Below are 25,010 nucleotides of genomic sequence, written 5' to 3'. Positions count from 1 at the left end.
TCATCCACTTTCTTCTTACTCTCCTTCATGAATCTCTTCACCTCCCTTCTCCTGCTCACATATACCTCTCTTCTCTCTCTCATCTTCTCCCCTATCACTACTCGCTAGCCATTCACTATATGCCTTCTTCTTTTGTTCCACAGCTCGTTTCACCTCATCATTCCATCATGCTGTCCCTTCCACACCCCTGCTCCTTGCTCACCCCTGCATCTCCTCCTCACTCCACAAACCACCTCACACGCTGCGCATATCTCTTCTGTGAATATCTTACATACGTCTTCCATCCCTTCCATCTGCTCTAACTCATACCTTCCCAATATTTCTTCCACTATGCTCTTATACTCTGTCATTTTCTCACTATCTTGCAACTTCTCCACTCCTCTCACAGGAGCTGTTTTCTCCTGTCTTCCCCTTCATCTCTTCACCCATTTTCTTTGCAGCCTTACTTTGGCCATCACTAAGTGATGGTTTGAGATTCCATTCCTCCACCCTCTCCACACTCTTGCATCCAACACTTGTCTTCTCATTCGCTCATCCACACACACGTAATATATCATTGCCTTTGTTCAACAAGTTTACCATCCATCCTCCTCATTACTCTCCATGTATACCGGTGGATCATCTTATGACGAAAGTAGGTGTTGGCTATTGCCAACCCCTTACCAGCACAGATGTCCACCAAAGCACTACCATTCCCATCTACTTCAGCTGGCACACCCCACTGACCAACCACTCCATCCACCCGTACATTCCCATCTTTGCCATTCATGTCTCCAATCAAAAACACTCTCTCGCTTCTCTCAGACTTGTCCATACATGGCTCTTCACTTGCCCAAAACTCATCTTTCACTCTTGCCACTCGGTCCTCTGTAAACGCATACGCACATACAATCGCCCAAGCTTGTTTACCTACTTTCCTCCTCATCCATACAATCCTTGCACCCACTGTTCCATACTCTCTTATATTCTCCTTCCACTTCTTTCTTATAATCAGACATACTCCCTCTCTTGCTCTCTCATTCTCATTAACTCCCGCACATATTCCTAAACCGTATTCCCATTCTCTCACCCTTTCACCTTTCCATTTAGTTTCAGTCAGTCCACATACATCCACTCTTGCATCCTCAAGCACCTGAACAATCTCTCTTTCTTTGACTTCATCATTCACCCCTCTCATATTCCATGTCCCCATCCTTAGAATGTCCTTAGTCCGTTCCATAGTCGTCAACGTATGGTCCGTCCTGGTCTGAGGCGCTTTATTCACTTGTTTAGTTAGTTCTTTTTATGGGGTGAGGCACTAACCCACCACCAACCCTTTTAGTCACCTCATGCAACAAGCAGGGATACTGGGGGAGTATTCTTGAAAACCCCCCTACCCCCAGGGGGTAGGGGGGTTTTCAAGAATACTCCCTCAGAGGATAAGAGCAAAGTTGTCGTGAAAGAAGATTCCTTGAGTGTGATGTGCTGATGGAAGAAGATAGATTTGAATTGGTGAGGGAGTTTTAAGTATTGGTACCTAGGTGCAGTAATAGAAAAGAGAGGTAAATATGCACAAAAAGTGGATAGTAAACTAGCACAGGGTGCAGAAGGATTGCATGAAGATGTGTAAGTCTCCAGATTAATGTATGGTTGCAACACTGTTGTGGCATGAAAGTGAATAGTAAAGAGTAAGAGCAGTGGAAATGAGATTATTGAGGAATGTATGTGAAGTGTTTTGAGTGGATGGGATAAGTAATAGGTAGGAAGGGAATTTTAGTACATTATTTTTCTTTAAGTTACTGTGGACTTAATAATAAAAAAACTGCTGAAAAAAAAAAAAGAAAAACAGCAACCTACAGTTAAGACTGACTTTATTTGTGTTGCTTGGTTTCACATAGGTGTACTTGGAGTGGCTTGACCAGTTTGTTTGCATGCTACACCGAGAGCCGCATGCATCTGGACTGCAGCGTAATTTCCTGCAAGAGGAATGGAGGTTTGTTCAGGCAACTTGTCCCCATGTGACGGAGGGGGACAGTCTTGCTGCCACACGATTTTGGTGAGTTTACAATTCTGAAAATGATCTCTGACCCCTTGCAGTTCAGTTGATGACCAAGTATAATCAAAGTGAAAAGCAGCTTTGACTAGAAACCAGTTAGACTCATTCCTACCTCTTATCAAAGCCTCAGTGATTTTCATACAACCTGGACAAACGAGGTTAGTCCAAAAAGAAACTGAGCTTTATTTTTTTTTTTACAAAGCTCACCAACTAACCAGTGTAATGTGATCACAACGGAATCACTGCGTAGCGACAACCCTGAGCTTTAGTCTAACACTACCTGCTTCACACCACATCACTTAGCCATCCAGGTACACACACTTGAGTGAATGTGTGTTGTTTAGTGCACATGGTTATTCGTTGCAGGTTGAACAATGAAGGATTTTGAAGAGCAGTGTGTTTGTGTGAATTTCTGTTTCAGATTGGGAAACTTTTATGGAGACTTTTCAGATGCTGCAACAGGCTAATGAGAAGGATTGTTTGAGCTGTACGTAATGTCACAAGTGGTTCCAGGAGTTCAAATCAGGAAGGACATCCATTGAAGACAATCCCAAATCTGGACAGCCCTCCACATCAAGAGACAGTGATCATGTTGAGAAAGTGCGTGCTTTGATCCGTGAAAATCATGGCTTGATTGTCCATGTAAGTTTCCAAAGAAGTAGGCATCTGTTAATGTTTGTGCCGCATGTTTCTAACCGAAAAACCGAAGATGCATCATGTTGCCATAAAATTTGTGTCATGTCTGCTGACAGATCAGCAAAAAATGTCACAATCAGTCAAGAGCTGTTTGATTGTTCGAATGCTGATGAAAACTTCCTGAAAAATACCATAATAGGTGATGAAACGTTGGTGTACAGCTGTGATGTTGAAACTAAAGGCAGTCATCACAGCGGGTTGGAACATCATCACTGCGGCCAAAAAACATCACAGAGTCACTCAGATTAGAAGGTGATGTTGATATTAATTGAAAGGGCATTGTTCATCAAGAGTTTGTTCCACGTGGCCAGATAGTCAATAAACGAGTTTTACTTGGATGTCCTGAAGTGTTTGTGGGAGGCAGTGCAAGGGAAGAGGCCTGAGGTGCAGACAGACAAAACCTGGATGCTTCACCATGACACTACACCTGCCTACTTGCCTCCTTATCCGTGACTTTTTGATGAAGCACGAGACTACTGTCATCTCCCAGCCACCCTACTCTCCAGAATTTCCCCCTTACGGATCCCTTTCCCCCCAAGTTGAAATCCACCCTGCAAGGTCACCAAGCTCAGATGATAGAAGAGATAAAAGAAAATTCGCCATGTGCATTAAACACACGTTCATTCAGGCTTGTGTACCCCAATGACTAAGTGACGTTGCATGATACAGTTAGTGTTTGACTAAAGCTCAAAGGCGCCATTACACATTACCCCTGTGGCTCAATCGGTAGAGAGGTGGCTTGCAGTCCTACTGGACCCAGGTTCAAATCCCTGCTGGGGCAGGGAACAGTTTAGGGATTTGAATTTCATTAAATCAGATTTTACCGATCTACCAGGAGACCCGCTGACATGTCATAAAAACACCCCTGCTAATACCAATACACCAGTCCTGTATGAAACAGCCCTAGCGTGTATTCAATATGGATGGTGGGTGTTATGCCAAAGTGGTGACATGTAGAGAGGTGTATGGAATGTAGGAGGACTACTGGGTCTTGAGAGCAGGCTGTGAAGTCTATGCCCAGAGTCAGACAAAAAAAAAAAAGGGGGGGGGGACATTCATATTGTGGAAGTGGCCAGTTTCTGTCACATAAACACATACCAACTATACAAGGCCTGTTGAGAAAGTATCTGACCTTAGGTACTGAAAAAAGAAATAACTAACCTGTTGAGCTAGGACACTAATCCCCCACAAAGTAGGCCCCTTCTGACTTGACACAAGTAGCCCAACATTCATTCCACTGCCAGAAATGTTTTTCAAAGTTGGTTTTCAGAATCTCCTGCAGGTGCTTCATCACATTCTGACCTGAGAAAAAAACAAAAACAAAAATCTTGCTACAGTCACACCTTGATATGCAACAGGGTTATGTCATGTGAGAATGGATTACACACTGAGGTTGATTTAATGTGGGTTCAGTAGGGACAGAGAGGGGGGCCAAGGACCACATAACCTGAATCTCAGAAAACATTTCAGACATCCACCTGAAGTAATCCCTTGGTCACCAAGGGTTCCATGTGAGGCTGGGGAACAGCTGGAGGGCCTGGACAATCACTCCAGGTCCCTAGTTTCAGTATTTCACTCAAAAAATGTTATCTTTCCACATAATATAGCACATCACTGTTGTCCACTTACGCTGTTATTTGGCAATGGTGATGGTGTCTTGACAGCCTTGCACACGTCAGATAGTTATGTAACACAGGGAACACAAGGAAGATGATCACAGCTTCTGGACACCATCCATGAGTGCAAGAGAGAGACAAGGTTTTCAAAGGGCTGACACAAAGCAGCCACATGTGCCTAGGCCTCATATTGGGTTCTGTGCATGTAAACTCTAGGTGGCCATCTTGACTGAAACGTCTGCCTTTCATTTTGCACGGGCAGCACCACTTACATATGGGATTGTAGTACACAGCCACTGCAATTATCGTGTAAGTGAATTCTGCAGTCGTTAACTCAAAACTGAGTATAACTTTTTTTTTTTCCCCCTCTGTTGATTGATCATTTGCACAAGCATTGCATACTGGAGTGTGAGTGTACAGTACTTTTTTTCTTATTACAAGTGTTGTCTATCTATCTCTCTATCTATCTATCTATAGCCCAATGCCCTAATCCCGCAAAGGGTGGCCGCAGACAAAACGCCTCCAAGTCGCTCTGTCACCCACCATTTGACTACCCTCCTGCCAACTCACCCCCCCCTTCCTTCATATACCTCTCAGCTCCATCCCTCCACCTCATCCTTGGTCTACCCCTCCCTCTCCCTCCCTCCACCTCACCTACATACACCCTCTTAGTCAGTCTTTCATTCTCCATTCCCTTCACATGTCCAAACCACCTCAGTGTATTTCTCCTAATCTTCTCAACCACACCCACATCCACCCCACAATGTTCCTTCACTTCTTCATTCACCAACCTGTCCCTTCACGTCACTCCACATGCTCCTCTCAAGTAACTCATTTCCACTGCTCTCACTCTTGACTTGTTCCCCTCTTGCAAGGTCCATGCCTCGCTTCCATACGTCAGGGTAGGGATCACAATACTATCATGCAGTGACTTCTTAACTTCCATACTCACCTCCCTATTTCTCATCACTGCTTTCGGTGTACCAACAACTTTCCTTCCCTGCTGTACCCTTTTTCGCACTTCATCCCCCAAGTTCCATCCTTACTCATCACATTACCCAAGTACTTGAATGCACTCACATTCTCCATATCTTCACCATCCAACCTCACTGTGTAGTCTGTGACTTCATTCCTCTCAAACACCATAACTTTACTTTTGTTACATTAACTTTCAGATTCCTCCTCCTACACACTGTCCCAAATTCATTCACCAAACCTTGCAACTCCCATTCATCTTCACTCAACAATACTGTATCATCAGCAAACAGCCACACCGGAATCTTCCAAATCTCACCCTCATTCATTAGAACCACCCCCACATCCACTGCCCTACCTTGCACCTCCTTTACAACCCCATCCATGTATATATTAAACAGCCATGGAGACATCACACAACCCTGTTTCAGTCCCACATTGAGATCAAAGAACTCAGCTCACCATCCACGCGCACCGTAGCCCTAGCTCCCTCGTACATATTCTTCACAGCACTCAACAATTTCCCCTCCACTCCATATATTCTTAATACCTTCCACATACCTTGCCTGTCTATTCTGTCATAAGCTTTCTCCAAGTCCATGAAGGCAGCATACACTCTCCTTCCCTTCTCTAGATACTTCTCCACTAAACATCTTAGAACAAATATCTGCTCTACACACCCTTTTCTCTTCCTAAATCCCCCTTGTTCTTCTCCAACTAGCTCGTCTGTCATATGCCTAACCCTATCAATGAATATTCTGCCATATATTTTACCAGTCACACTAAGAAGGCAAATACCCCTATGGTTACCACATACTTCTCTCTCCTTTTCCACTGTATAAAGGAACAATTAAACCTGATATCCAGTCCTCTGGAACCCTTCCCTCTTCCCAAGCCAATCTACACGACTTCCATATCCACTCCACAACAATCTCACCCCCATACCTAAGCATTTCACCACACACTCCATCAATTCCTGGGGCCTTTCCCAACTTAATCTTCTTCATCGCTTCCAATACTTCTGCCCCACTGATCTCTTCCTCTCCCAGCCATTCCCCAACCACTTATACTCGCACTGCTCTCACTCTCTACATTCAACAAATCCTCAAAGTGCTCCTTCCATCTCCTCAATTTCTCTCTCTTCTCCACCAACAATCTATTATTCCTATCTTTAACTCCCCTACTATTTCCCCTTTCACACTGCCTTACTTTCTTTACCTCCTTCCAAAACAATTTCTTACTCTCCCTCCATTTCACACTCAGATTCCTCCCAAACTCTTCATCCACTTTCTTCTTACTCTCCCTCACCAGTCTCTTAACCTCCCTTCTCCTGCTCACATATACCTCTCTCTTCTCTCTCTCATCTTCTCCCTTACCTCTACTTGCTAACCATTCATTATATGCCTTCTTCTTTTGTTCCACAGCTCGTTTCACCTCATCATTCCACCATGCTGTCCCTTGCACACCCTTGCATCTCCTCCTCACTCCACAAACCGCCTCACACGCTGCGCCTATCTCTTCTGTGAATATCTTACATACGTCTTCCACCCCTTCCATCTGCTCTAGCTCATACCTTCCCAATCTTTCTTCCACTATGCTCTTATGCTCTATCATTTTCTCACTATCTTGCAATTTCTCCACTCTTCTCACAGGAGCTGCTTCCTCCTGTCTTCCCCTTTGTCTCCTCAACCACTTTCTTTGTAGCTCTACCTTGGCCATCACTTAGTGATTGTCCAAGACTCCATTCCCCCACCCTCTCCACACTCTTGCATCCAACACTTGTCTTCTCATTCGCTCATCCACACACACATGGTCTATCATTGCCTTTTGTTCAACAAGTTCACCATCCATCCTCCTCATTACTCTCCATGTATACCGGTGGATCATCTTATAACGAAAGTAGGTGTTGGCTATTGCCAACCCCTTACAAGCACAAATGTCCACCAAAGCACTACCATTCCCATCTGCTTCAGCTGGCACACCCCACTGACCAACCACTCCATCCACTTGTACATTCCCAACTTTGCCATTCATGTCTCCAATCAACAGCACTCTCTCACTCCTCTCAAACTTGTCCATACATGCTTCTACTCTCGCCCAAAACTCATCTTTCGCTCTTGCCATTCGATCCTCTGTTGGGGCATATACACATACAATCGCCTACGCTTGTATACCTACTTTCATCCTCGTCCATACAATCCTTGCACCCACTGTTCCATACTCTCTTATATTTTCCTTCCACTTCTTGCTTATCATCAGACATACTCTCTCTCTTGCCCTCTCATTCTCATTGACTTCTGCACATATACCTAAACCATATTCCCATTCTCTCACCCTTTCACCTTTCCATTTAGTTTCAGCCAGTCCACATATATCCACTTTTGCATCCTCAATCACCTGAACAATCTCTCTCTCTTTCACTTCATCATTCACTCCTCTCACATTCCACATTCCCACCCTAAGAATGTCCTTAGTCCGTTCCTTAGTCGTCAACATATGGTCCGTCCGGGTCCGAGGCGCTTTATTCGCTTTTTTAGCTAGTTCTTTTTACGGGGTGGGGCAATAACCCACCACCAACCCTTTTAGTTGCCTCGCACGACAAGCAGGGATACTGGGGAAGTATTCTTGAAACCCCCATACCCCCAGGGGGGGGTGTTGTAAGTATGATATAAATTCACGTAGTTTTCATTCTTTTCATATACCAGTACAGTAAACACGCAGTTTTCTGTTGTCTCAATATCCATCCCAGTTCAATATCTGGCGATGCTGGTGTGGCTCTATTAAAGTATTATCTGGTGAAATTTTGTAATATCCGGCACCAAAATGGAATGTAACCGGCAGTTTTATGCAATATTTGGTGTTGTGTATCAACCTGGCTCATCAGCAGTAGCTAACAGGCTCTGTATAGCTGTATTACTGTATTGTATTATTACTTGCTTGTATTTTATGCCTAATTTTCATCATTTGCTCATGGGAAAGTTTTTAGGATAGAGGTTTGAGATGGATAGTTATGTAATATCTGTCTCAGTGCCGAATATTAAGCCAATGGAAGTATTATGCAATATTCAGCATTTTACCTTAACCAGCATAGGGCTTTGCTGGATTGTGCCAGATAATTGAGAGTTTTCTGTACTATCTTACAGTGCAACCTTGAAAATTCAGACACCTAAAATTCAGAAATATCTGATGTTTGAATACCATAATTTACAAGATCTGTCATTTTAATTTCCCAAAATTATGACAGCAGACTCTGGCATCTAAAATTGACAGGTACACTTAACTGGTGTTGGTGACCTTCTATAAAGCATCTGGTCACCCATCATAAAAGTTTCCTCTCCTTGTGGTTAAGACTCTTTTTATTCATTGATTCAGTATAATTACAGATTTCACCACAATTGTGGCTTCAAAAAGGTGTCCTAGCTTTACCAAATAGTGCAGTGTTGTGAAAAAAATATGCAGCATAACAATCCATCCACAGTATGTGGTATGTGCACGTGTTGTGGGACAGTTGTAGTGATGGAAACAGCCATTTACTGTACAGTGAACTCTCACATATGGCGAGTTTTTATTTGGCGAATTCACTTTTGGCGATGGGATGGGATTGTACACAACACTTTAATTTGGCGAGAGAAATCTCACATTTGGCGAGTTGTTTATAATAAAAATATACTGTAACTGTATTCTGTAATTTTATGCCAGTTTTATACATCCACTTCAGCTTCATCACCAAATAAGGCCACACCTACCAACATGCCAAGGGAGATAGTTACTGTCAAAACGTTCTGGAAACTTTTTGATATCAGACAGGCTGTCAGTTTTATGGTAGATGCCTGGCATAAAATTAATAATGCTACCAATAAGCATGGGTGGGCACCATTTCTCCCTCACCTCATCACAGACAGTGCTGACAATGACACGGACACACAGACACAGCGTCAGCAGAAGGAACAGCTCAAGAAAGAAGTGTTAGAAGCAGCAGGAAGTGTTCCAGGATTTAATGAAGTCAGTGAAGAACAGTTCTGTGAGATGATATCCAAAAACACTGAACAGAACATTGAACTAATGCTAGATAATGATGATGATGATGAAACAGGAGACAACGAACAAGAAGATAAACCCGCGCCGACTCTCAAGCAACTGACAACGACAAAACTCTCTCACATATTGAGTGACTGTTCCCGTCTCCAAGAAGAAATAGAGACTGTTGTAGCCAGTGAGAGTGATCATGTTCAGCTGGTACAAAAAATGGATGAAATATCATCTTTCTCCTTGAAGGAATACAATAAGAAAATAAATGAACGGAAGCGCTCATCACTCATTACCTGGGCTGGCGACAGAGTGAAGATATTGCACCAGGTGAAGCTTCCCTTTCCAATGATCCTGGCCCAGTCAATGAAAACAGAGACATTGCAAGCATTCCAGATGACTTTGATTTTGAAGAATTTGGCATAGATGAAGATCCACAGGAGGAAGAGACAACAGAAACTGCAGGGAGTGAGGCTTCAGGTGCCAACTAAGCCATCCACACGCCATACGCCACGTGTACATCAAGCCCATTATTTTATTTTCTTATGTGAGTTTTTCTGTTTTGTATTGTTTCTTGGCTAAATTAGATTAAATTGAATCATGTTATGTGTGTTTATCACATGATACACACCCAGTAATGTTATAATATAGGTGGAAAGTCAGTCCAGTCATGCATTCCCAGAAACAATTTATTTTTTTCCCATTAGTTATTCAGTTCAAATTTGGCTAATTCCAGTTTGGTGATTTTTTTTTTTTTTCGCACCTATTACTCGCCAAATGAGTGAGTTCACTGAACAACATGAAAATGTGAAAGTACTCGGAAGTTCTGTACAGACTGAAACTAGAGTAAATGACATTTTTTTCATGTGTTCTCAAAGATAGTGATGGTGTTCAACATTATATGGCATTACAGAGCAATGTTATAAGATTTTTAGTTCCTTTCTGAGCGAAATTACAGTAAACGTCCCTTAACCCGTGGATTGCGCAATTACCTTTTTTTATCCCACCCTGTGGTGAGCAAAAAATGAAGGATTTTTTAAGTTTTTGTTTATTATAAACTTATGCATCCAGGGGATCATCTGGTGAAAAAAAAAAAAAAATCTTTCTTTCTCTGTCATTGCGTAGGGCCATGTGTAAGTTTATGTAGGGGAGTAGTGAAAAATGAAAATATATATACATATATATATATATATATATATTGTAAACTTGAAGATAAACACCCAGGGTATCATCTGGTGAAAAGATAAAAATCTCTCTCTCGCTTCGTCTTTGCGTAGCACTATGCGTAAGTTTAAATGGGGGTCGAGTTGTTGATGGTGATGCACAGTCAGCATCCCCTGAGCTGTGGCTCGCAGCGCGACACCACCCAACCTGAGCTGTGGCCACAGTCCACGGGTTAACTACACAACACCATCGGGCACCAACTGGTCAGTCGTCTTTAACTAACGAATTTTATTCATAACATAAGTATGGTTTTTAGTAGGCAGCAGTCTCCTAATATATTTCTTGTAATGTATCACCATTAATCCACTGTGCAGTTTATATCGGAGTAAATTACAGTATAACTCGACAGTAAATATAAGCCTTTGACATTATTTTCCACCAGTTTTAAACACACACACACACACACACACACACACACACACACAGGTCGCTGACAGAGACGGAGCTCTTCCTGGATCGTGGAGAAATAATAGCTGAATCAGCGACGAAAAGAAGACCAGCCTATTTGTGATTATGTAAATGAGTGCATGAGTTGTGATCCTGTTGGACAGTAGTTAAGGAAAACCGCTGTTTCGGTCATAAAAAGAACAAGACATAGTGGAAATAGAAAGTCTCCACATGGTTGAATCATGGTGGAAAAGGACGGTGCTTTGTTTACGACTGGCGAAAGAGGGTTTGAGGGCTTCACTGAAGAGGATGTGGGAAATGGAAGTATTAACTTGAACCAAACAAGAGTAGCAGACGTAGAGAAAACAGCGGAGAGGAATGTCCAGGAGATAAAAAAGGCATGGACAGTAATTAGAGAGTTAAAGGAACGGGCCTCAGAGCAGGAAAACAAGATCACTATTCTACGGAATAAACTGGAAAAAGTCTGTACACGCAGTGATGAACAAGAAAGAGAAGTTAATTAAAAGTAAACAATGAATCTGCCTCTAATGAAATAAAACAGCTTAAGAGGGAGAATAAGAGGTTAGAAGAAAGGGATGGGATGTAAAGCAAATTAGATGAGTATGAATCCAAATCAAGAATACATGACAAGCACATTAAAGAAATCAAGGAGCAACATAAGGGGTGGAAGAAAATTCAGGAAGAAGGAAATGTAAATTTGAAAGAAATTATAGAACAACAAAGCAAGGAAAAGGTAGAGAGGGAAGTGGTTAGGGTACTGGAAAGTAGAGAATCTTTAGTTAGGGATGTAGCAGATAAGAAAAAATGTATAATAATTTCAGGACTTAAAGAAAAACGTATGACAACAAGATCAGAAAGAGAAAGAGAAGAACTGAATAAGGTTAAAGAAATAATATTAGTAGTCATGGAGGAAAACAACGAAGTTCAAGAAGAGATTGAAGAGGTGTTTAGTACGAGGAAGGAGGGGCAAGGCCATTGAAGGTAAAGTTTAAGTCCCAGGCAACAGTAAACGAAATTATCAGTAGAACATGGAAATTATCAGACAAGGAAGGGTTAAAAAAATGTTTGGATAAGGAGAGATGCAAATGAGGAAGAAAGAGCTAAAATAATGGAGTTAGGAAGCAAAGGTAAAAAACACAGAGAACGGAGGAAGAGAAGACTGTGTTTTATTGGAGAGTCATGGATCAGAAATTAAGGAAGTGGTACTGACGGAGAGAAGGAGAGAAGAGGGTATAAAAATCATTAAAAATAATTGGAAAGTGTGCAGTGAGGTTGGATGGTGAGGATATGGAGAATGTGAGTGCATTCAAGTACTTGGGTAGTGTGATGAGTAAGGATGGAACTTTGGGGGATGAAGTACGTGAAAGGGTACAGCAGGGAAGGAAGGTTGTTGGCACACTGAAAGCAGTGATGAGAAATAGGGAGGTGAGTATGGAAGTTAAGAAGTCACTGCATGATGGTATTGTGATCCCTACCCTGACGTATGGAAGCGAGGCGTGGACCTTGCAAGAGGGGAACAAGTCAAGAGTGAGAGCAGTGGAAATGAGTTACTTGAGAGGAGCATGTGGAGTGACATGGAGGGACAGGTTGACGAATGAAGAAGTGAAGGAATGTTGTGGGGTAGATGTGGATGTGGTTGAAAAGATTAGGAGAAATACACTGAGGTGGTTTGGACATGTGGAGAGGATGGAGAATGAAAGACTGACTAAGAGGGTGTATGTAGGTGAGGTGGAGGGAGGGAGAGGGAGGGGTAGACCGAGGATGAGGTGGAGGGATGGAGTTGAGAGGTATATGAGGGAGGGGGGGGTGAGTTGGGGGGAGGGGAGTCAAATGGTGGGTGACAGAGTGACTTGGAGGCGTTTTGTCTGCGGCCACCCTTTGCGGGATTAGGGCGTCGGGCTATAGATAGATAGATAGATAGATAGCTTATACTGATGATGGGTTAATATCAGCAAAACTAGAAATCAATGATTTTTTGAGGGTACATGAACCTGATTTTATGTGCTTTGTAGAGACCAAGTTAAGAGAAGATATTGATGTTCATATGAGAGATGGTAAATACAAATTGTGGAGAAGAGACAGAAAAGAAAAAACGGGAGGAGGAGTGATGATACCAGTGAAGAACAACATAAATGTAGATACCGTAGAAATGGGAGAAGGCAGGGTCGAAGTGATAAATATGAAATTAGAAACTGGACTGTGGTAGGTGGGGGTGCTCGCCATCCACTCACTCGATTTAGTGCTGCTCTCAGGCGTTTGCCCTTTCCTCTCCATCCTTCTTTCCTTCCATTCTCTTCTGTCTTTCTTTCCTTCATTCTTTCCTTGTCCTTCTGCCTACGGGTGACTTTACACTCCCTCTTCTGTCTTTCTTTCCTTCATTCTTTCCATTTCCTTTAGCCTGTGGGTGACTACACTGAGTGACAAGCCAAATGGTTTCCTGTGCACCAGGAAACCATTTACTACCATTTACTACCATATAACCAAATTTTTGGCGCCTGGTGGTTTAATGGGTAATTATTGCGCACCAATCGGATTGAGCTGGTGAAGGTTTATAACCAAGGGGTGGTTAGGGCTGATTGCTCATGTAATGCCACTCAGGGATGAGTGAGGCTGGTCACTCTCATCTTAAATGTCAGGACCAACTGCCTGGCCCCGGGCTCCTGTGCTCCTCATGGGGCAATGTAGGATTGGATGATGGATGGATGGATAGAAACTGGAGAGAACAGCAGGAGAGATATGGCGGTAGTGTATGTTCCCCCTAAGACAAGAGCATGGAGTGATGATGAATACCAGGAAATGTTGTCAGACATGGCTAGTTATTTACAGAAAAATATTGAGAAAAGCAACAATATAATTTTAATGGGTGACTTCAATTGTAAAGAGGTGAACTGGGAGGAATGGGACTCAGGAGGCAGTGAAGATTCATGGGGCACTATATTATTAAATATAACAATGAACAATGTGATGACGCAATGGGTCAAAGAAGAGACACGGTTCCGAGGTGAGGACACACCAGCAAGAGTAGATTTACTGTTTACCAAAGAATCTGATGTAATAGAATCCTTGAAATATCTGTGCACTACTGGAAAAAGTGATCATGTGGTCATTGAGTTCCAGATGATAACAGGGAACGTGGAGCTAAGAGACGAGCTTTATAGTCAGGGAAGATACAACTTTGAGAAAGCAAACTTTACAGGATTCAGAAAATTTTTTGAAAATGCAGATTGGAGAAAATTAAGAGAAATGAGAGATACAGAGGAAGTGGGATATTTTACTAGGCCTCTATAATTTGGGAGTGGAAAAATTTGTGCCAAGAGTAAGGGGGAAAGAAAACAGGAAAAAGGAGTGGTTTAATAGAAGGTGTATGATAGCAAAAAAAGAGAGAGACACGGCGTGGAACAACTGGAGAAAGAGAGGTAACAACAGAACAAGGGAAGAATATAAAAGAACTAGAAATGAATACACAAGAATACGTAGAGAGGAAGAAAGGAATTTTGAAAAAGGTATAATAGACAAATGTAAGGATGAACCCAAACTATTTTATACATTTGTCAGTGGCAATTTGAAACAAAAGGAAGGAATCACCAAACTGAAAGTAGAAGGAGAGGTCTATGAAGATGCAGCAATCCAAGCAGAAATAATGAACAAATGTTTCCAATCATTTTTCACAAATGAATATGAGTTTGTGGAAGGGGAGGGAGCGACTAGAAATGTAGTGATAAAAGATCTAAAAGTGGAATTACAGGAAGTGTATAAATTACAGGAAACTCAAGATGTAAGGAAAGCTCCTGGGCCAGATGGAATCTCTAATTGGGTACTGAAGGAATGCAGAGAACAACTGGCGGATAAGATTCACAGTTTAATTGTGTGTTCTCTGGAAGAGGGGAAAGTGCCTCAGGAATGGAAGAGGGCAAATGTGGTACCAATTTATGAAGGAGGAAACAGGGAAGAACCCCTGAATTATACACCAGTGTCTCTAACCAGCATGGTTGCAAAATTTTGTGAGAGAATTCTGAAAGATAGAAGGGTAAAATATCTGGAAGAGATGAATATTTTGGCTGATAGTCGGTTTGGATTCAGAAGTGGAAGGTCATGTGTTTCCAACTTGTTGAGTTTTTACTCAAGAGTGATTGACGTGCTTCAGGAGAGAGTTGATTGGGTGGATTGTGTGTATTTAGATTTGGAGAAGGCCTTTGACAAGGTACCCCATAAGAGACTAATGTGGAAACTAGAGCATATAGGAGGACTGAAGGGGAACCTCCTGGAATGGATGAGAGACTTTTTGAGAGACAGACAAATGAGGACAGTAATAAAGAATAGGATGTCTGGTTGGAGGGAAGTAACAAGTGGAGTCCCACAGGGCTCGGTGTTGGTGCCAGTAATGTTCCTGATTTACATAAATGATATTGTAGATGCAGTAAACAGTAATGCAAGTCTGTTTGCTGATGATGCAAAGATCTTGAGGAAGGTAGAGGTTGAGGAAGATTGTAAAATGCTGCAGGGGGATCTGAATAGGATACATGAATGGAGCCAGATGTGGGAAATGAATTTCAATGCAAAAAAATTTAAAATATTGGAAATGGGAAAAAGTACCAAGAGGCCATCACTGAATTATTTGATGGGTAATGAACCAATCACAAAAGCAAGAGAAGAGAAAGATTTGGGAGTGCTGGTCCAGGACAGTTTGTCACCTGAAAAACACATTAACAAGGCAGTTAGAGAGATGTATAAACTCCTGACTAATATAAGAGTAGCTTTTCATTATACGGATGAGGAGATGATGAAGAAATTGATAGTGGCCATGAATTGCCCCAGGTTAGAATATGCAGCAGTAGTGTGGTCCCCACACAAAAAGATACAAACAAGATTGAGAGAATACAAAGAACTGCAACCAGATCTGTCGTACAGAGAGAGGTTGGAAAAGCTGGATTTGCCTTCCTTAGAAGAAAGGAGAAAGAGAGGCGACATGATTGCAGTATTCAGGACCATGGTGGGAGTAGATAAAACTGACAATAAAGATCTGTTTTTGTGGGATAAGAGAGTAACAAGAGGACACAGAATGAAATTGAAGAAGCCAAACTGCTTGAAGGATATCAAGAAATATAGTTTTCCTTATAGATGTATAGACCTGTGGAATAACCTGGACAAAGAGATTGTCCAGTCTAAAAACTTAAACAATTTTAAAGCTAAATGTGACTTACTGAGAAACAGAGACTTGACCACACGAGCGTCGCTCATTTCCTGTATATCACAATTAGGTAAATACACATGAGAGAGAGAGAGAGAGAGAAAGAGACAAACAGGCAAATAGAGAAATAGGCCAACAGACAAAGAAATAAACTTACTGGGAGATTAACCCCTTACCCGCAGGGATGGCTGGACCTCACCTTGCCCCTCCCTCAGGGATAGCAACGCTCTAAATACACGATAAATTAGCTACTTCCGGGTCGATGGAAGTATCACTTATCCATTTCCTCTTTTTATATATATATTTTTTAATATGAGAATAGGTCATAAGGGATATTTCAGTGGGTAATGAACAGGGAAAATTAGCGACCAAGTGCACGAGGGGTGTTGCCAGGTGATAAATTAGCTACTTCATGGCCAATGACAGTATCAGTTAGCCTTTTCCCTTTTCTATATATATTTTTTAGTATGAGAATAGGGCATAGGGCACATTTCAATGGAAAAAGCGAATGTAGAAAGCCAGCCGGGAGTTGCATTGTGTGGCCTGGCTGTTGCTATGTGGGGGAGGGGGTAAGGGAGGGGAGGTGGGGAAGCAAGGCAAACACAGAAAAATGGCTAAATTGGTAACGCTGGATGCGAGTACTAGCGGTATTAGCAGCGCTGCCTATAGCTACACACTGACAGTACTAATAGATGATACACGACCGCACTTGAAAGCCCTGGCTATTTAAAAAATCCCTGAATCACAAAAGTGACACCCCGTGGTATGGTACCTATGTAACGAGTGTCACGAAACTGATGGCCCACGGGTTAGGGGTTAATATAATAAATAATAAATAGTAGACTCATTATTGTGCAAAATCTATCTGCATTACATAAAAGGCATGCAGTTTTATATAAATGTTCACCATAATCAAGCAGTTTGCATTCATATTCATTATGTGAGTAACTGACATAATTTCTTCATTCTTTGACACAAAGGTTTACATGGAAGGGTATCTCAGGCCATGAAACAAGATGGAATCCGTGGCCTTAATGAAGGTGAATTTCCAAGCTACACAGACAAAGTGAAGGAAATATTAACACTTGATAACTGGTAATCAGTGAAAAATATGGAAACTTTCCATACAGTTTGGCCATTTTTTATACCTATGTAGTCAGTAGGACAGTTAAAAGTTTAATTTTATACAGCATACAACTCACCTAGTGGTAGGTGGTGGTGATCATCCACTCACTGGATGTTGTGCTGCCTGCTTCTTCCTTCACCTTTATCATTCTTTCGTTGCATCTGGCCGCCTCTCTTCCTATTTCTCTCATATGTCCTGTCACTTTTTAATACTCTTCTTTCCTTTTCAGATTGCATTACAATGAGTAACAGCTCTAATGGTTTCCTGTAAGCCAGGAAACCATTTACAGCATTAGGTGATAACCATATTAGCAACCCATACATATTCCCTACATGTCAACAAGTGGGTTGGCAGAGGGTTAGTGCCCCTCCCTGTAAATCAACTAATTCAAAAGTCAAATGGCCACCCTCTACGGGATTATGACATCTGGATATAGATATAGATATAACTCACTTCGTTCAGTGACTGTGCAATTTAGAAAATAATGTTGCCCAATTTCCCTTCCCCTGATTCATAGTAAATAAATGTAGATCTCAGTAACCTGTACTACCAACCTGTCATGTTGCCATACCATATCCTTGCTCAGTAGAACATGACATAATTGTAGCACTCGGCAGCTGCACCATACAGTAGTTTCCATATTTTCTTCCCATGAGTAGCCTGTTACCAAGCACTACTAAATTGTCACTTTCATTGTTAAAGGGGTAAGGTCAAGTTAAGTGAAAAGAATATAGAAAAGTCTATTTTTAATATTCTTTCAAAGACTGAAAGACATATTATTAGAGGCAACCCGAATCTGTCTGGCTGAGTAGACCCGTCAACTGCAGGCAAGCAGTTTCCCCTGCAGGATTGCCCATTTGTGAACTGATGTTCCCTTGTGATGAAACATGAGGAAGAGTGTGGATATTGGATTTATGTCTTTCCACCCAGTTAACTGGGACAATACAGTAGGCTCCACATCACCTCATCATGTGGTTATTTAATTACCACCCAATGTTGTAAATATTTTCTTAGGTTATAGAGGTAATGTTGGTATACTGTTTTTCAGCAACATCGCATGCCATATGCTGTGCAGTGTGGGCTTCTTCATTGACACGGGTATAGATGACCAGGTGCAGTATATAAATTCTTAATCCCTTCAGTCTCAGTGATGTATTATTTATTTTCTTGTACCTCCAGATGATTTTATTTTATCAGTTTTGTTCAAATGTAATGTTAAAAGAGTTGATTTAAGGCCATATGTTACTCTTCCAGTTCTGAATGTCTTGTAAGCTAAATCAGATTGTCTGGAGGTAAGAAGAATAATAGCACAAAATACATCACCAGTATAATTGGAATAACTGTAAGTTTTGCATGGGATTGCTTGTACAGGCATTTACTGTACATTTGCCTTTGTTCATACAGTTGCCAAACACTTCACAGTCAAATGAAAGGTGAATGTTCAAGTGAATATATCAAACACACAGTTTCCTCTGATAAAAGTTAACTGTTTGTGGAGATTTGTTTATCCAGTAAATTGATTAAGATACTTTATTAATACTTGTACAGATGTCAGCACTGCAGGACTCAACCATTGAAAACCTAGATGATCTCACTGAAGAGGAGGAGGAAGCCTTAGAACTGGATGATGTGCAGAAGTAAGACTTTCCTTGTATCAGTAATTAATTTTTGCAGGAATGTCTATTTATGCTACATTGTCACAGCATTTTTCATACATTTGTTAATAAATGAGGAAAAGCTGCCAGGGTAGCTTCTTTAACTGTAATGTTGCAATATGTTCAGAGATCATGAATGCTACCAACATGTGTAGATCTTTTCACCTAATGGACAATCGTGAGCCATTTCCATACTCAAAATCGGCTACTCTTTTATTTATAAAGTCTTACTGATTTATGTAATTTCCAGTTAATAGTAAGATAGTTTGTAGAGTTAGCCTGTTCATTCCACAAACCAGTATGTAAAATAAATTAGTACTTGCAGAATGAGAACAAAGCAAAAGTATTACAGCTTGCCTTATCACTGTATATTCAAGTATTTGCCCTTGGCCATTTAACCCTTGGCTTGCAATATTACATTTGTTGGATTTGGCATGTTGCCAGACAGTTTTATCGTGAGCCATTTCCATACTCAAAATCGGCTACTCTTTTATTTATAAAGTCTTACTGATTTATATAATTTCCAGTTAATAGTAAGATAGTTTGTAGAGTTAGCCTGTTCATTCCACGAACCAGTACGTAAAATAACTTAGTACTTGCAGAATGAGACCAAAGCAAAAGTATTACAGCTTGCCTTATTATATTCAAGTATTTGCCCTTGGCCATTTAACCCTTGGCTTGCAATATTCCATTTGTTGGATTTGGCATGTTGCCAGACAGTTTTGCCACCCATCCATCCATCCATCTTCTAATCCAGTGTTGCCCCATGAGGAGCGTACGATCCCAGGCTAGGCAGGTTGGTCCTGACATTTAAGATGCACAATATACAGTATGTACTTAGAGAGCCGTTCTTGCTAACCTTGTTGCCAGCTATGATTCTCCGGTTTTCTAGCAGTTTCTTAGTTGTTGAGCCCTTCATGATTCAAAGCAATCACGATATTCCTTTCCTCCTCCTGAAGGAGGAAAGGAATGTTTTGATTGTGATTGTGTTGACGGGGAAAGATGAAAGCTGGCAAAGATGACGCAGACTGGAGCAAAAATGGTTGTGTCACAGCGATGATTATGTAACCTTCCCTTGTGACTCCAGTTGATCATTAATCTGTCATTTTAACTCTGAAGCATTGTCTCATGGATGGAAAGTGTTACCAGATGTATGATGACTCTCATACCCATGTGTATTTGTGATGTGCAAAAGAAAATTAACAGAATAGTCCTGGTACAGGTTCTTGAAGATTTTTATTCCATATTTTGATCAACAATTTGTTTTTGCCAGCTTTTTAGCTTTCCTTGCTGTTACCCTGTTGGGGTCTAGCAAGGTCCAGAAGGAGAAGTGGAGTTTTTGTGTTTGATTTGGTTCCTTAAGAGCTCAACAACTAAGAAATTGCAAGAAAACTGGAGGATCCTATTGGACCTCTAGATGGGTGAGCTTGGCTGTCAAAGCACATTTTATATTTTTTTGCAAAACCATCTGGCAACATGCCAGATCCAGCAATAGCAGTACTGTAAGCCAAAGCATGAATTAACCAAGGAATAATTTGAATACATAAAGTCAGCTTACAATATCATAGTTTAGTTGTCATTAAATTTATGTATTGTGTGGTGGAGTGAACATGCTAAGGGTGTTTATCATACTGACTTATATATATATATATATATATATATATATATATATATATATATATTTATTATGTATACAGGGTGTAACGCGACGTATGACAAAAATTTACACCAATGATCTGTCATGTAATTTTGAGAATTTATTGTTCTATAACATATACTCTCTGTGACCCCAGTTCAGTACCCAGCATTCGGCTGTTTAAGTGTAGAAGTTTCGTGACTGCATATGTGCCATTGGGTGAGAGCTTCGCAGGGCAACGGGAGACTAGTATTATTAGCTTATACTCTACTGTACATAAAAATCCCATATCCTATCTGTACAAACGAGTTTTAAGAAGAAACTTTACGAAGTCTATTGATTCTTTAACATCGTCATGCATTCCTGCAATTCTTTTGCACAAATCGACTGTAAATTAAGGATTAAATTCAAATTTTATGGCTTGCAAGAGAGTAGGGAGGGAGGAGAGAGTCTGGTGTGTTGTTGCCAGTTGTGTAATGTTTGGTTTGTAGGATATTGCTAGCAGCATTATCATAACACCCACAGCTCATTCAATGGAACAGCGTTATTGTAAAGGGAGATTAGGCTCACTTTAAATCAGGAAGAATATTATTTATAACAATTTTTTTGCTGTAAGTAAACATGGTGCGATTAGGTATCTCCACCTGTGTTCCTTTCTGCAGCACCGGCATTACCATCGCAGAATCCATAAACTTAGATGATCTGCATATTCTTCATTGTTGTACATACGTGGCATGCTGTTTCATGAACAAGTGAAGCTGAACCCAGCAAACAGCTGAACGCGAGAACAGTATCTGAAGTGTGTGCCTCGCCTGCAAATTTTCCCGTTCAGATGACAGCGGACGCAGGGTTAAGTCCTTATAATTGATCTCGCTGGTTTAGTCCTGAAAACTTGCTAGAATGTCGCTAGATAGTAAACACTGCAAAACATCGCTAGAAAATACGATTAAATCTGTAGAATATCACCTAAAAATGGCAAAAATATCCAGAATGTAGCTAGGTGTCATGTTGCCAGATTTTAAATAGTGCTGCTAGGTAGAAGCAAATAATAGGTCTATCTTCATAGTCGATACATTGGCAATCCTGTGTCATTGTTCTCACGTCATCATATGAAAGAAATGGTGCCACGTTTACTTTGCAGTAGAAAAATTATAATGAATAATAATATTACTCCTGACTTAAAGGAATGCAAGTCACTCATTACAATAACGTTGTTCCATTGAATATGCTGTAGGTGTTATGATTATGCTCGTAGCAATGTCCTACAAACTAAACATTACATAACTGGCAACAACACACCAGCCCCTCTCCTCCCTCCCTACTCTCTCGCATGCCATAAAATTTAAATTTAATCCTTAATTTATGGTCGATTTGTGCAAAAGAATTGCAGGAATGCATGACGATGTTAAAAAATCAATAGACTTCGTAAAGTTTCTTCTTAAAACTCGTTTGTACTGATAGGGTATGGGATTTTTATGTACAGTACAGTATAAGCTAATAATACTAGTCTCCCGTCGCCCTGCGAAGCTCTCACCCAGTGGCCCATGCCAGCCACGAAACTTTACACCTAAACAGCTGAATGCTGGGTACTGAACTGGGGTCGCAGAGAGTGTATGTTATGGAACAAAATATACTCAAAATTGCATGATACATCATTGGTGTAAGTTTTTGTCATATGTCACATTACACCCTGTATATATGGAGCCTCTGTGGTACAATGGTAAAGTGTGCGCGTTCGTACACTGAAGAAAGAGGGTTCGCGCCCCACCAGGGTAATAAACTTTGGGTGTGTTCTTCTGGCCACGTACTGCATTGGCGGACACAAGGGATGCTGTGGTTGAACCAGTGTTGCATACTAAAGTATGCTTGCACCGAGTCGGCTTGCGCAGGCTGATTACACTTGGTTCACAGACTACACACACATCCAAAGCCACTCCAACACAACAATTACACTTACAAGCACTTCTCACTCTACATATAATCTCTACTAGACAGCCTAAGCCACTTGGTAGAGATACATTGGCTGTATCGTCCCCACTTTGGTAGGGATAGGCCGGTCCTGCAGTGGACACTCAAACGGCTGATGAGATGAGATGAGATATATATATATATATATATATATATATATATAGTGAGGACTCCTCCCTGGGGGTAGGGTTTTTTTTTCAAGAACACTCCCCCAGTATCCCTGCTTGTCATTAAAGGCGACTAAAAGGGTTGGCAGAGGGTTAGTGCCCTTCCCCAGAAAACAACTAACTAAAAAGACAAACAAGAAGCCTCGGACAAGGACTGACCAAACGATGATGACCCAGGACCGGACAAAGGACTTGGTAATGGCAACATGGAATGTAAGAGGAGCGAATGATGAGGTTAGAGAGAGAGAGATTGTCCAGGTGCTTGAGGGTGCGAAAGTGGATGTATGTGGAATACCTGAAACAAAATGGAGAGGAGAAAGTGTGAGAGAATGGGAGTATGAATGGGGTATATGTGCAGGAGTAGGTGAGAATGAGAGGGCAAAGGAAGGAGTATGTATAGTTGTGAGTAAAAGATGGAAGAAGAGCATAAGACAGTATGGATCACTTGGGTCAGGGATTGTGTGGGTAAAGTTGAAAGTTGGAATACAAATGTGGGCAATTGTGTGTGTGTATGCACCAACGCAAGATCGTGCTAGCAGAGTGAGAGAAGAGTTCTGGACAAATGTGGAGGTGTGCATGGAAAAGTTTGGAAGGAATGAGAGAGTTTTTGTTCGGTGATATGAATGGTAAAGTAGGGAATGTGAAGGTGGATGGAATAGTTGGTGAGTGTGGTGAGCCTTCTGAGATAGATGAGAATGGCAGTGCATTAGTGGACATTTGTGCTGGGAGGGGGTTGGCGATAGCCAATACCCTCTTCAGGCACAAAATGATCCACAGGTATACATGGCAAGTGATGAGAAAGGTGGGTGGTGAACTGAATGAAAGGAAGGCAATGATTGATTATGTGTGTGTGGATGAAAGGATGCGAAGATGTGTAATGGATGCAAGAGCTTATAGAGGTTTGGGGAATGGACTTTCTGATCACTACTTGGTCGTGGCCAGAATTAGGATCCAAGTATGATGGAGAAATAGAAGAAGAGAAAGATGAGAGGAAGGAGTAGTTGCAAGGAGAGTGGAATGGTTACAAGAGGATGAGAAAAAGGCAGAGTATAAGAGAGAAGTGGAGGAACGATTGGGCAAATATGAATTGGAGCAGATGGGGGACGTGGAAGGTGTGTGCATGATATTTACAGAAGAAATATGTGCAGCATGTGATGTGGTGTGTGGAAGGAAGAGAAGACGGAGGGGGGTGCAAGGAACAGCGTGGTGGACTGAAGAGGTGAGACAGGCTGTGGCACAAAAGAAGAAAGCATACAATGAATGGATGAGAAATAGGGGCGTGGAAGAAGTTGAGAGGCGGAAGAGAGAGTTATATGTAGAAAGAAAGAGAGAGGTGAAAAGATTAGTAAGAGAGAGTAAGAAGAGAGTGGATGAGGAATTTGGAAGGAATTTGAGTGTAAAGTGGAGGGACTGGAAGAAAATGCTCTGGAAAGAGGTGAAAAGAGTAAGACAGGGTGGAAGTGAAGTTAGCAGGGGAGTGAAAGATAAAAATGGTAGATTACTAGTGGAGAAGGGAGAAAAAGTGAGCAGATGGAGAGAACACTTTAAGGAATTGTTGAACATAGAGGATGGAAGTAATGCGAGTATAAGTGGCTGGGGAATGGCTGGGAGAAGGAGGGAGGTGAGAAGACAGGAAGAAATCAGTAGGATAGAAGTTGTGGAAGCAATGAAGAAAGTTAAATCAGGGAAAGCCCCGGGAATTGATGGAGTGTGTGGTGAAATGTTGAAGCATGAGGGAGAGATAGTAGTAGAAAGGATGCGGATGATGTGCAGATTGGCCTGGGAGGAAGGTAGAGTCCCGGAAGATTGGAAGTCAGGTATAATTATTCCCTTGTACAAAGGAAAAAGGGAAAAAGAAGTGTGTGGTAATCATAGGGGCATTTGTCTTCTTAGTATAATAGGAAAAGTGTATGGTAGGATACTTATTGACAGAGTTAGAGAAAGAACAGAGGAATTAGTTGGAGAAGAACAGGGAGGCTTTAGGAAGGGAAGAGGTTGTGTAGATCAGATATTCATTCTTAGATCTTTAGTGGAAAAGTTTCTAGAGAAGGGAAAGTAGTTGTATGCGGCTTTCATGGATTTGGAGAAAGCCTATGACAGGGTGGATAGACAAGGATTGTGGAAAGTATTAAGAATATATGGAGTAGATGGGAAGTTGTTGAATGCTGTGAAGAGTATGCATGATGGTGCTAAGGCTGCAGTGCGTGTGGATGGTGAATTAAGTGAATTTTTCTCTTTGAAGGTTGGGTTGAAACGGGATGTGTCATGTCTCCATGGTTGTTCAATCTGT

The 25,010-nt window shown here is 41.4% G+C and overlaps 1 protein-coding gene across 1 annotated transcript in view; it reads left to right on the top strand.

The window, feature by feature from the left end:
* The window catches only part of LOC145391972 (mitogen-activated protein kinase kinase kinase 4-like), a 503,013-nt gene that overhangs the window by 174,707 nt on the left and 303,296 nt on the right, over window positions 1-25,010 (top strand). The window contains exons 11-13 of the mRNA XM_080266482.1: window positions 1,878-2,035; window positions 18,343-18,406; window positions 18,843-18,931. Of these exons, the coding sequence (XP_080122608.1) occupies window positions 1,878-2,035; window positions 18,343-18,406; window positions 18,843-18,931 (311 nt within the window). The remainder of the gene's footprint in view (window positions 1-1,877; window positions 2,036-18,342; window positions 18,407-18,842; window positions 18,932-25,010) is intronic.

This window comes from Coenobita brevimanus, chromosome 20 (assembly GCF_032717465.1).
Source record: "Coenobita brevimanus isolate Jiangsu-jjx chromosome 20, ASM3271746v2, whole genome shotgun sequence".
Taxonomy (NCBI): Eukaryota; Metazoa; Arthropoda; class Malacostraca; order Decapoda; family Coenobitidae; genus Coenobita; species Coenobita brevimanus.
Note: the sequence above shows the minus strand (reverse complement) of the source record. Positions and strands in the feature narration are given on the sequence as shown.